General features: G+C 49.1%; 1 protein-coding gene across 1 annotated transcript in view; it reads left to right on the top strand.

Annotated features, from left to right (window-relative positions):
* SOGA1 (suppressor of glucose, autophagy associated 1) overlaps positions 1-11,077 on the top strand; it is a 75,276-nt gene extending 64,199 nt beyond the window's left edge. Inside the window, exon 15 of the mRNA XM_018057819.1 lies at positions 2,833-11,077. Coding sequence (XP_017913308.1) covers positions 2,833-2,985 — 153 coding nt within the window. The 3' untranslated portion in view covers positions 2,986-11,077. The remainder of the gene's footprint in view (positions 1-2,832) is intronic.

Here is a 13,319-nt window from a genome sequence, read left to right as displayed (position 1 = left end):
GATGGAGTCAAATCTCTGTGTCCCAGTTTCACATTTCAGGAAGAAACTGATTGGTCTCACTTGGCCCAGTGGGCCCCTTGGCCCAGTCAGCTGTAGTCAGGGGTGGTATCATGGTCTGCAGCACAGGGAGTGAAGGAAGGTTGTAGCTGGGGGCACAGAGGGATGGCATGGGCTGGAATTGACTCATGTGATTTGTACGGTTTCTATGTTTAGCTGGATTCTAGGTTTTCCCTATTGTACATAATACTGTGGTGAACATCTTGACACAAAAGCATTTTTCCATATTGCAGATTATTTCCTTCAGTCAGTTCAGTTCAGTCGCTCAGTCGTGTCTGACTCTTTGCGACCCCATGAATCGCAGCACACCAGGCCTCCCTGTCCATCACCAACTCCCAGAGTTCACTCAGACTCGCGTCCATCGAGTCAGTGATGCCATCCAGCCATCTCATCCTCGGTCGTCCCCTTCTTCCTTAGTTTTTTAAAATTAATTTATTTTAATTGGTTACTTCCTTAGTTTTGAGTTGTAGAAATGGGTAAATTGTTAAAGTAATTGAAAAGTGTTGCTGAATTTCCTTTCCAAAGACTTTATCGAGTTTCTAGAACCCCCAAGAGTATATGGTGAGTGCTTTATTTCCCTATACTCTCTGGCTGCATTAAATTAAAAAAAAAAAAAAAACCTTTAAAATATTTATTCCTATTTTTTTTACTTAAAAAAAACCTTTTTTAGTTTAATATACATACTGTAAAAAATATGGCTTATTGAATTCTTACAAACTGAACATAGCCATCATATTAGGGTTCCTTGGAGAAACTTGGAGTAGGCTTTGTAGTTATGCATGCGTGAGAATGTGTGTGTGTGTGTAGAGAGAGACAGAGACAGACAGACTGAGTCCAGAGGCCTGAGAACAGAAGAGCCAATGGTATGGTTCCAGTGCAGCATATAGAGCTGACGTCATTCCAGTCTAAAGGTCATCAGGCAGGAAGAATTCTTTCTTACTCACAGAGAGTCAGCCTCTGTGTTCTGCTCAGTACGCCAACTGATTGGATGAGGCTCACCCACGTTGGAGAGGGCAAGCAGCTTTACTCTGTCTACTGGTTTAAGTGTTAATCTCAGTCAAAAGCATCCTCGCAGAAGTACCCAGGATAGTGTTTGACCAGGTGTCTGGACCTGTGGCCCAGTCAAGTTGACACAAAATTAAGCATCATAATCACATAACCACAACTGTATCACGAAACCAGAAATACAAAGCTGATTGTATTTTGCATGTTGGTTGACTCAAACATTTTTCAGTTTGTAAAATATGCTTATTACCCATTGATCCAGTAGTTCTCTGAAGAATGTAGCCATGGAAATTCTTACACAGGTGGATATGTATATAAAGAAATGTATTGCATTATTAATAAAAATTGCTAAGACTCACTAGACACTATGCCAACAGTTTATTGTGATCACAACAGACTTTGAGGAAAAAGTCTGGGCTGAGATCAAAGTTGATCACAACAACTTTGAGAAAAAATCAAGGCTCAGAGAGGTTGCAAAACTTTTTTGAGGTCACACAGCTGGTAAGTAACTGGGCTGGAATTTGAACCAACCAATCAAGTTTTACAGCAGCACGTTTTTGGTTTTTTTGTTTTGAAGTATAGTTGCCGTACAATATTATATGTTACAGGTGTGTAATATAGTGATTCATGATTTTTAAAGTTTATACTCCATTTGTAATCATTATTAATATTGACTATATTCCCTGTGCTATAAAATATACCCTAGTAGCTTATTTTTATTCCTAATAATTTGTACCTCTTAATCCCCTACCTCTATATTGCCTCTTCCTCCTCCCCTCTTACCATTGGTAACCATAAGTTTGTTCCCTATATCTGTTGGTCTGATGCTTTTTTGTTATATTCACAAGTTTGTTGTATTTTTTAGATCCCACATATAAGTGATGTCATTCAGTATTTGTCTTACCCTGTCTAACTTAACTTTACCTAGTATAATGCCCTCCACGTCTATCCACGGTACTACAAATGGCAAAATTACTTTTTTTTTTTTAATAGTTGAGTAGCATTCTATCCATTCATCTGTTGATGGACACTTAGGTTTCCATATCTTGGCAATTGTAAATAATGTATAGCAGCACTTTTAACCATTATCCCTGTGTGTTGGTAGTAGTAAAAAAAAAAATTAGCAACTACTTAAAACACACATAAAAAATGAGTTGGATAAATAAGCTATTTCCTTTCAGTGGAATACTATGTGGCCATTAAAAAGAAAGAGATCTGGACTTACATAATGACAGAAAAGTATTCATGTCTTTGCGATCACGAAGTAAACTATAGGAGTTGAGATCATTTTGGTAAAGGCATGTTCCAGAATTTATTTATGTATATTCCAGGATTTATTATATTCTGGACTGTTTGGGGTTTTTGTTTTGCATTTTTGTCTGTGCTGGGTCTTTTTTGCGGCACACAGGCTTTTGCCAGTTGCAGTGTGCAGGCTTCTCTCTAGCTACAGTGCATGGGCTTAGTTGCCCCGTGACATATGGGATCTTAGTTCCTCGACCAGGGATCGAACCCGAGTCCCCTGCACCTGAAGGTGGATTCTTAACCACTGGACCACCAGGGAAGTCCCTGGAACGTTATTTATGAGCACTCATTACTGCTCTAATGGAAGAAAATAAGTTTTTAAAACTGGTTTAAAGAGGGGCTACAGCTCCTAGGAACTGGTCCCGGGGCACAGCTGAGTCCAAATTCCTTGGCTGGCTGGCCACCCAGTCCCAGGGCGGGCAGTCAGTGCCTCCAGGCTCCTCCTGACTTCTCTCTCTCTCCCCACAGGATGCAGTGTGTGACTGCAGCACCCAGTCTCTCGCCTCCTGCTTTGCCCGGCCATCCCGCTCTACCATCCGCCACTCTCCTTCCAAGTGCAGGCTGCACCCTTCAGAGTCTGGCTGGGGTGGGGAGGAGCGGGCAGCCCCGCCCAGCGAGTGATAGAGCAGCGGAGCTCCTCACCTCGACCAGCCCCCGCCCCTGGACAGCCGAAGGGAACCAGTGGAGAGGAGAAGACGCTTGGGGCCTGCAAGCTCCCTGCATCTCTCGCCCTGGAGGGCTGCATCTCTGCCATGGAAGCGCTTTCCCAGCCAGGTAAAGCAGGGTCTCCTGCTGACTGCTGGGTGGTGATCTCTGACTTCCCAGGGGAAGGCAGCGAGTGGGAGAAAGACCAAAACTGGGCTTCGGAAGCGTCTCCAGAGAGAGCCGTTGAGAGCTGATTCCTGGATCGTAAGTTGGGAGAGCCTTGCCTGGTTCCGCCCACACCCACTTCTCAGAAGAGCCAAGGAAAGGATCCACTTCCAGCCATGCGCCTCAGGGAAAAGGGCTCACAGAGATGTTCCCGGCCAACCACATCCCTCTTCATGGGGAGGAAACACCGATGAGAAGAACAGGGTTTGCTCTAGGGCTTAACATGGGGTGTCTGGTGGAGCTGAGCTGGGCGTCACCCCATCCCTCTCTTCCCTCCGCCGCCACCGCCTCCTCCTTCCAGCCCTGCTGCTCTGGATTGCCACAGTTCTAGGGGATATGATAGGGCAGTAGCCACAGTCAGGTATCTGCTTGGAATCCTGGGGCCCTGGATCTCCCTGCCCATAGCTCAGATGCAGCAAGACCTAGAACGTGAGGTAGAAATGTGAGGGGCCCAGGGTCGGGGAGCCACTGGAACTACCTTTCTTGCTAAGGTGACTTGGGGGGACACCAGCCTTCCCAGGAGACTCCTTGAGGACAGACATAGGTAGAGTCCATCTCAAGACCAGGTGCACAGATATATAAATGCCTAATTGCCCACTGCCTTGATTGCTGGGGCCTCTTTCCCCAGCACCCTGGAGGGGTGCCACATCTCTACTGTGTTTACATCCTGCAGCTGGTGGAGGGCAGCGATGTTCCCAAAAAGAGACTCCCAGTTGGCCAGATCAGGCCCAGGAGCCTTCCACGAGGCCGGTGCCCCAGGACATGGCAATGCACTGGGGCCTAGAAACACATTTCTTGCCTAGGTTGTTTATTTTGAGTTTTTCTTACTATAAATATTTAAGGTGGTTTTACTTTATTTTAATAATTTAATTTACCCCACAGTCCCTAAGGTAATTTATTGGAGGTTGAGACATGTACTCTCATCACTGGGACAATGCAAGGCTTTAACATGATGGATGGATGGTCCCCTCTGTGGACAAGGCAACTCAGCAGGCGAGCTCTGGTCTCCTGGTTCAGGTTTGGAGGGGGCCCCAGCAGAGGTCCCCACAAATCTGCTGACCCTTTGGCCTCAGAGCACCACTTGTATGTTCCACACCTGCTAATTGCCCGCCCCCAGCCGTGAGTTTGTAAATACTCACAGGACAGAGGGCTGGACCAGCAGCACCGCTTCCCAGTCACTTCCCATTTTCCTTCTCATTTTCCTCCCTCCTTCTGACACCTTTATTTTGGTTTCTAATGAGTCCAACACAGATTACTAAGGCTTTATCAAGAGCATGGAGATCTTTCCAAGTTCCCTAAGTGAGAACTCGCAGGAAAACAGGACTGAACTTCGAGAATGTTGTTTATTGCAGCTTTGCACATGGATCTGAGAGTGTCTGCCAGCCTGCCTCAGTTCTCACCAGCCTCCAGCCTTTTCGCCAGCCTCTTCCTTAGCCTTATGGACTCTCCAGGCTCGTCTCTCAGCCCCAGCCCCACTGCCCACCCTTCCCCCTGTTGCATGTGAGCTGTCTGAGCCATCGGGCGGAGTGCAGCACAGCTCATTTCAGTGGTGACAGGGCAGGGGAACGCGGAGGGTCTCCCCCATGGTGCCAGTGAACCCATTCTGGTTGCACACATACCTGCATATCTGCGTGTAACTGGTTGGGGGCTCAGAATGAAAACATCAGGATAAAGTGGCTTATCTGTGAATTTTCTATCAGGAAGACCAAAAGCCGGCAGCTTGGCTAGTGTGTCCCCAGGACTCAGGAGATGCCTCTGTGCTCCCAGCCACCAGCCCCCAGCCTTGCCCTTTCTGGGGCATCTGGATCAGTTACCCAAATACCTTCATCTCCATTGCCTATCGGCAGAACTTTGGGGTCACGTTAGTACAACCAGCCACTTCTTCATACCATAGTGACCTGTGTGGGCAGAGCAGGCAGGTCAGTGGAGCCAAGGGCCAGGCCCCTCTGGGATGCCAGTGCTCCCACCCAAGAGGTCAGGGGGCCCCTCCAATGCTATCTCCAAGGGAAGGGGGTTCACACCAGGCCACAAGCTACCAGAGGCCTTCTGCCACCTCCCTGGGCTACAGAGGGCCAGGGAGGCTGCACTTCTAGCCTTGGGGAGGAATCCTCATGAGACCTGGACCCTGCTGACTGCTCAGCCTTACCATCATTGTTCTCATCCAAGATTGTCCTTGCGTTCTCGTTGTCTTAGCGCCTGGCCGTCCAGCCCTCAGCCAGTGTCAGAGGCCTCAGACCTTGGTTTTCAGTAAAGTCCCAGTTTCTGCTTCCTGCATGCCACTGGGCAAGGTCACTCATCACTGTTCCTACAGAAGCCTCTGGACATGGGGCTTGATGAGGTTGAAAATGTTACATGTAAATATTCGTTTGATTTGGGTTTTAGCATTTTAATTAGTAACTTGTTGTGTTTTCCTCTTTTGGGGTGGGGGGTTGTCTTGTAAAAACTCTCTACTCTTTTGGAATGTAGTTTCTAAGTTTTTTTTGTTTCTTCAAATGCCTTTTAAGTTCTTGGTACCATTCCTGAAGCAGAAAACTGCCTGGCCCACCGTGAGGACTCCCCAGGAGCACCGGGTCCCAGCAACTTCTTTGCTGCCTCTTTACTCCCAGCAACTTCCTTTTCTTCCTCACCCTCTGTCCCTCTTTTTCCTTTCCTTTCCCTCTATCTTTGTTCTCTTCAGCCAAAGTCCCAAGGAACCCTGGGGTCCTAATTCCCCACAGGCCCGTAGGCTTGGATCCATTGTGTTGGCACCAGTTGGTTGAGGGGAAATGGAGACCAGTTGGCATGACTGACCCCAAACTGGGTGATCTTGTGTTTCTGACATCTGACCTCTTCCCACAGCCAAATCAGACCCTCTTGGGGGCAATGATGTCTGTATTTGAAATGAAATTCAAACTACTCTGGCACGTCAGTGGCCCCTAGATCCTGCATGCACGAGGTATCAATATTCAAGTCCCTGTCACCCTGGCAGCCCTCTCCCCCCCCAGTTTTGTCCCCACCAAAGGCTGACCAATTAAAAAACCCCTTCTAAGGGGTCTTGCTGAAAACGGCCCCTTCCCTTGGTCTCCCCAGGGATGCTCCTCTACCAGCTGCTCTCCCAGGTGACAAAGTCGAGGGTCCAAGACTTGACCTTCTTGTGCCCTGACTGCCACATGGCTCCCTCCTGCCTGCCTGCATCCACTTTCCATGGTTTCATCACGTGGCCTGTTCTCCTCTTGCCCATCCAACTTCTAGGGCCTTCCTCCCTTTCCTCTCCCATCTAGAATGCCCTCCCCCTCAGCTTTGCCAGTCTTCCAGGCTCATCAGCCCCCGAATCCCACCACCTCTTCATTAATAATTAAGTCCCTGGACACCTTTTCTAGAGCACATGGCTATTTAGAAATTGCTTCCCCTGCCACATCTCCTTCAGGCTTCTACATGCTAACTCTGGGAGGCAACCTTGGCAGGACGGGGTTTAGTGCTCCCATTTTACAGATGAGGAAACTGAGGTACAGGTCTCATTCTAGAGTTGCCTAACTAGGAAGTCATCAAGTTCAGACTAGAACCTAGGTCCACTGGAACCCTCAGTCCAACCTTGTCCCTTGCTGTGTTAACCTACTGCTCCACTGGGGGCTTTGTGTGGGTGCAGAATACCCAGACTGTGCCACTGCCCAACCCAGACATAAAACCAGTCTACCCTGAATCTCTGGACCTGTGTGTCCCAGAGGGTGGTGTGGGGACCCCTGCATCAGAATCCTCTGTGGACATGTCCAAAATGCAGCTTCTTGGGCCCCACCTCACCCCAGAGGGCCAGGAATCTGCATATCTAACAAACTCCCAGAGAGATCCTAAATACCAGTGCCATGCCATTGATGTTCACAGCCTTGACCATTGTTGTTCAGTTGCTCAGTCATGTCCGACTCTGTGACCCCGTAGACTGCGGCACGCCAGGCTTCCCTGTCCTTCACCATCTCCAATTAGGCCATCTTTTTTAAGCCCAATAACCACAGTGTTACATCTTTAGAAGAGCCTTGAGTCGAGAATTAGGGGACTTGGTCCTCAACCCAGCTCTGATTTGGGTTAATTATGCTGAGAATTTCCAAAAAGCACCGGAGGCAATTTACAATCTTAGTCGTAAAGTTTCAGTAAAACAACAGAAGAAAAAAAAAGTCAAAAGGCAAGAGGAATTATCATTCCCCAAATCTATCTTCCCAGGTGGCACAGTGGGTAAAGAATTCTGCCAACGCAGGAAATGCAGGATCTTCCTGGGTCAGGAAGATCCCCTGGAGGAGGAAATCGCAACCCACTCCAGTGTTCTTGCCTGGAAAATCCCATGGACAGAGGAGTGTGCAGGACTCCAGTCCATGGGGTTGCACAGAGTCGGACAGAACTGAGTAAGCACGCGCGCGCGCACACACATACACACACACACACACACACACACAGAGTTATATCTACCTGACGTGATTCCCATAATCCTGCAATTAAATTTTGCTCTGGAGTTTCCTGGCAGCTATGGTAAAAAGGGAAGCATATCACTTTCATGACTCTCATCATCCAGTCATGGGAAGTGACAACATTTGCCCCAGGAGGCAAACTCTTATGCTAATTTAGAGCATGTGTCCTTTCTTCAAAGGCCACTAAGTCAGTTGTGGTATGAACCTAAAATGCAAGGATGTTTTCCAGGTCACTATTTTAAAAATAATAATAAACTGCCACCGACTTGAATGACCTTGACCCCAGAGCATGTGGCTAGTCTGTGCCTCTGTTCCTCCAGCATCAAAGTGGAAGAAATCCTACCTCACGTGGCGGTGCTGAGGACCAAATACAATACTGTGCCTCTGAGTCTACAGGGGAAAACGTAAGGTTCTACACTGATGTGAAGCGGTCTGATCACACTCATTGTCCCCTAATGCCCTCACTAGTCTTAGTGAGTAGAAAAGCTAATAAATTGGACCAACCCTCTCACTTTAAAAAAAATTGTGGCCCAAAATACGTAATATAAAACTGTTTTAGCCCTTTTAGTGGCTTTAAATACATTCACACAGTGGTACAACCATCAGGACTATCCATTTCCAGAACTTTTTCATCACCCCAAACCGAAACTCTGTACCCACTAAACAGTAACTCCCCATCCTTCCCTCAGGCCCCTGATAACCTCTATTCTACTTCCTGTCTCTATGAATTTACCTATTCTAAGTATTCTAAGTGGAATCACAGAGTGTTGGTCCTTTTTTGTCAAAGCCCTCACTGTTTTGGATGAGGAATTGGGCCCAGAGAAGGGAGTTCCTCACCCAAGGTCACACAGCAAACGAGGCAGAGTCAGGACCAGAATTCAGGTTTCCTGACTCCCAGCAGGTTCTGCATTCCTGGGGGGGATACCCCAACTACCATTCCCTGATCTTGGCTGAACCCTGTCTTCTCTCTGGGCTCAGCCTATTTGCTTCCCACCACCCATCCATCCTTTATCACCTTCCTCTAAAGCCTCCCCTCCTTCTGCTTCCTCTTCTCTGACTGGTTCCCACCAGCAGATCGGGTGGCCCTGACCCATGGCCAGGTTTTCCTCTTCTGAGCCCCGGGCTTCTTTGTAACACCCACCCCCTTCAGCCCTCCCAGAATGGCCTCCTGTGGATTTCCTGGCCCCTCAGGCTCACATCCCCATCCTCCCGTGTCTGTGGTCTCCCAACTCCTGATGTTTACTTTCAGATCTGATTGTGTTTCCTGGGTTTTGTTTTCTCACACTGAAGGGGGAACCTTTCCCCCATGCCTCAGGCTGGGCTTGGCCCAGTGACTGCCCCCAGCCCAGAAAGACATCCCCATCTCACCCTTGCGTCCCATTTTCTTCCATCCACAGCCTCCCGACAGGACCCCGGCACTATCCACTGGGATTTGGCAGAGGTCACTGGGACCCCCATTTTGGCTTCCCCTATCCTGCCCAGTCCTGCATAGCCTTGTTTGTAAAGCAGATGCAGCCTGACTTGGGTTCTTCCCTCCTCTCCCTGGCCATCTGTCCATCTGTCTGCCTGTCCATTTGACATCCCACCACCCTCTCTACCCTCCCCTGGATCTCTCTGCCTCTGAATAGCTTGCCCTGGTGGAACCTGTAGCCCACCCTGGCATTACCCCTTATCCCTTCTGTAGTATTTGCAGTTTGCAAAGTCCATAGAGCCAAGAACCAAAGGGAACTGGTGACAAGGTGACCCCTTGCCCAGGGCTCCCCCTCCCCACCCTTCCCCGCACCCTCCTTGGACCCTCCTTTGTCTACCCCATCAGCCTTGCTCGCCTCCCTTCCTGCCCTTCACCAGCTCCCTGAACCCCAGGCGGTAAGGAAAGGAGCTCTGGTTTCCCCTAAGCATCCTTGAAGGGCCAAAGTCATCAAGGCCTGACCATCTTGTCTTTCTCTGCTCTATACCACTCAAACTGCTCCTGTGCAAAGGAACTTCAGCCAGGATTTTGGAGACCTGGCCCAGGTCTGGGCAGTTGTCCTGACTTCTCTGTTTGGTTGGTTGTATGATTTTACGATGATGATCCTTAGGGACCCCAGAGCACCCCTCATGTTTTGGGGTCCTGCATCACCATCCTCTCTCCACTGGGCCCTGGTATCGTGGCTCCTCTCTCAGCTCTGCTACTGATCTCTGTGCCTTAGTTTACGTCTCCGCACAGGGGCCTCACCACGAGACTATTCCCGGCAGCTTCCCAATTTGGTGCCTCTAAGGCAGGGCCTTGGCAGCTGTGGCCCAGCTCCCTGGCACTGTCTTCTTAGGGTACCAAGTTGCTGAGGATGAGATGCCTGGAGGTTCTCAAAGAAGCCAGAGCATCACCTGGGAACTTGACAGAAATGCAAAGTATTGGCCCCACTCAAGAACTACAAAACTAGAACTTTGGCGGGGGTAGGGGGAGGGCAGCAAGCTGGGGGTTTAAGAAGCTCTCCAAATGATTCTGATATACATAGGCGTTTACTGCCTGCCGATCTAAACCAGCAGATAGTGTGGCCTGGTGAAGGACCGAGGCTGGTCCTGACCAGGAACAAGTGGGAAACATCAAGCTCATCTGGATTTCTGAGGCTGGCAACCCTGGCCATCCCTACCCAAAGCAAAACACATCTGTGTTCTCCTCTTCCCAGAAACTGGGGGACTGGGAAAAGGCAGGCATTTTTCCTTTCCCTACCCCTGGTTTGGTTCCAGTTCTACCCACCTCTCCTACTTGTCTGGGTTTTACTAAAGGTTGTATAGGGTTGTGCCAGCCAGGCAGGGGGTGGGCATCCTGTGGGGTGGGGGCAGGAGACAAAAGACCCTGACCCTTTATCCCTTGGGAATCTCACCATAGGCTTATGGCTTCTTTTCAAAGGGAAAGAAACTTAGGTTCTCAAAGAAAGACTCCTAAATCCCCAGCCAGCTCCTCCTCCTCCCACCTCCAGAGAGACCTTATAGACAGTGCCAAAAAGCAGTTCCTGCCCCTGGGGGCTGAGGGGAGAGAGCCAAAAGCTGTCCCTCAACCTGGCCCCCCATCCCAAACCCCCGCCAATACTGTGAAACCCCCTTCCAGACCATCCTGGTTTCCTGGTGTGGACCCTGAAGTCGTGGGCCCAAGGGGTCCCCCAGGGAAAGGCCTTTGGGAAGGAAGGGACCAGGGGCATCCTTGGGCCAAACTCTTTGCCTCTCCTGTCCGCTCTTTCTCCTCTCTACTCCTTTCTTCAGAAGGCTCCTTCCCAGGAGGTATTGGGTGCTAGACAACCGTGGTCCAGTCTGCCAGCTCTCCTTCCCTCCCATGTCTTATTTCAGACATGAGAATAACTGTACAGTGTAAACTTACAAAGGGTTTTTAATGGTTGTAGATTGGAAATAAAGTATGTCATATGAACAGTTTCCATGGACTTGGCTTCTCTGATTTCTCACGTGAGGTGGGTGTGGTCCCCAGCAGATTTGGAACTTGACTCAACCCCACACCCAGTTGCCTGGGAAGGAGGGACTCCTGGGAATGCCAAAGCCAGCTGGCTGGTCTGGGGTCACTTAGGAGGAACCACCAGGGGCTCCTAGCTACTGACTGCTGACACCTCAGAGTCTCCCATGAAGGGTGGTAAGGCCACAGAGAAACAAATGCAGTCATCAAAAATGGAATTGAAACTTTCTACAGAAGACTTTCAAATATTTATCACAAAAAAAGGACATGGGTTAATTATCTATTATAGTATAATTAATTATCCCCAAACATTTATTACATCACAGATGCCGTGGGTCAGGGATTCAAGAGCTAAGTTGTTCTGACTCAGGGTCTCCTGAAGGTGCAGTCAAATGTCAAATCAGGCAGCAATCATGTGAAGGCATGATTGGGGCTGGAAGATCCATTCCCAAGGTGCGTTACTCATGCCTGGCAAGTGAGGGTGGGCAGGAGGCCTCAGTTCCTCCCCATGTGGACCTCTCCCTAGGGCTGTTTGAGTATCCTCCCAACATGGCAGTTGGCTTCCCTAGAGCAAGTGATATGGGAAAGCAGGAGAGGTCACAATGTCTTTTATGACTTAAGCCTTGGAAAATCATACACTACCATCTCTGCAGTATCTAGTTATAAGATTAGCCCTATTCCTTTTGGAAGAGAACTATACATACAAGGGCATGAACAGCAGAAAGTGGAGGTCATTGGGGACCATCTGAGAAGCCAGCAACCACATGAAAATAATTTTTTTTTGTGTGTGTGGAATGTTAGTTCTCAGACCAGGGATTGAACATTGGCCCTCAGCAGTGAGAGCATGGAGTCCTAACCACTAGATCATCAAGGAATTCCAGATCTCTTTTTTGAGGGTCTAATAACAGCCAGGCCTGTGCTGGGCATTGAGGATAACAATATATGAACCTGAAAAATAGCAAATGTCAATGGCCAAGGGGTGGTCAGGGAGTCAGAGGGATCAGGAAAGGCTGCAATGATTCCTAAGGTTGAGATGTGGACAGATAAAGGAGATGGTGATGTGTTGCAGGCAGGAGATGGAGACAATATGTTTCAGGAAGACGGAACAGCATGTAGAAAGCCTATTAGAAAGAAAGGAGAGCAGGATCAGGGAACTGAAAGAGATCATTGGTGTGGGGTGATGAAAGAGGCTGGGTGAGATCCCACAGTGCCTTATGAGGGAAGGAATGTCCACATCCTGTGGACAATAGCAAGTCATGGAAGAACTGAAAGCAGGGAAAGGACCTAGAGGACGTACTGGTTCTGGATTCCATGAGGCAACATACTTGCCCGCCGTGCAAGGAGTTGAAGGAGTGGGGTGGGAAGAGAAGGAACTGGGCTCCAGAAAGTGATACTCAGGGAACAAGGAGCAAATTTCTGCTTCAGACATCTGTTGGGAGTCAACATGCTAGAACTACACGGCGGAAATTTCAGGAAGGCAGATTTCTGCCTACCACCAGAACACTTTTCCAGGGACCACAGCTGCTATGGAAAGATGACCACAGTCACATTCCAGCTGTGGCTCATTAACCAGTTTTTGTGGACTGCTTGTGATTCAACACTTGTGGAGATTTCAGATGCCGAAGGCCTGCACGTGCAAGCTGACACTCTGATGGCATCATGCTGGGTGTTGAAGCAGCAGCATGCTATCTGGGAGCCCCAAAGCCAGCAATGGACAGTGTGCCAGGCACAGGCTAGGCTCCCAGGAGCACAGAAAGGGCATCCGCTTTCCCGCCTGGGGCCTCAGAGAAGGCTTGCACTGGATCCTCAACTGAGGCTTAAAATTGGAGAATTCTGCGAAGAATAATCAGGGAAGGGCTTCCCAGGCCAAGCAAAAGGAGCAGAAGCAATGGGGGTGATGAGAAGAGTGGCAAGCAATTTGGGGAGCGGGAGGTCTGCAATGAGGTTGTAAAAGGAGAGATCCTGAACTTTTCCAGGTGTTGAAGGGGCCACAAAAAGAGGGAATATGCTACAGGAGAACTGGAAAAACTGGTCCCAGTCTGCCCTGGGAGAGTCATGGTCCACAATTTTTAAGTTAAGACAAATTGAGAGAGGGATTGTGGCCTAGCGACCGGACAGGGCATCACTGCCCACTCGCTAATGAATTCCTATGGCAAGTACCTTTCTGGGCCTCTGCTCCCTCATCTTGGAAAGGCTCTGGGAATGTCAGG

The sequence above is a fragment of the Capra hircus genome, chromosome 13 (genome assembly GCF_001704415.2).
Source record: "Capra hircus breed San Clemente chromosome 13, ASM170441v1, whole genome shotgun sequence".
In the NCBI taxonomy this organism is placed as follows: domain Eukaryota; kingdom Metazoa; phylum Chordata; class Mammalia; order Artiodactyla; family Bovidae; genus Capra; species Capra hircus.
Note: the sequence above shows the minus strand (reverse complement) of the source record. Positions and strands in the feature narration are given on the sequence as shown.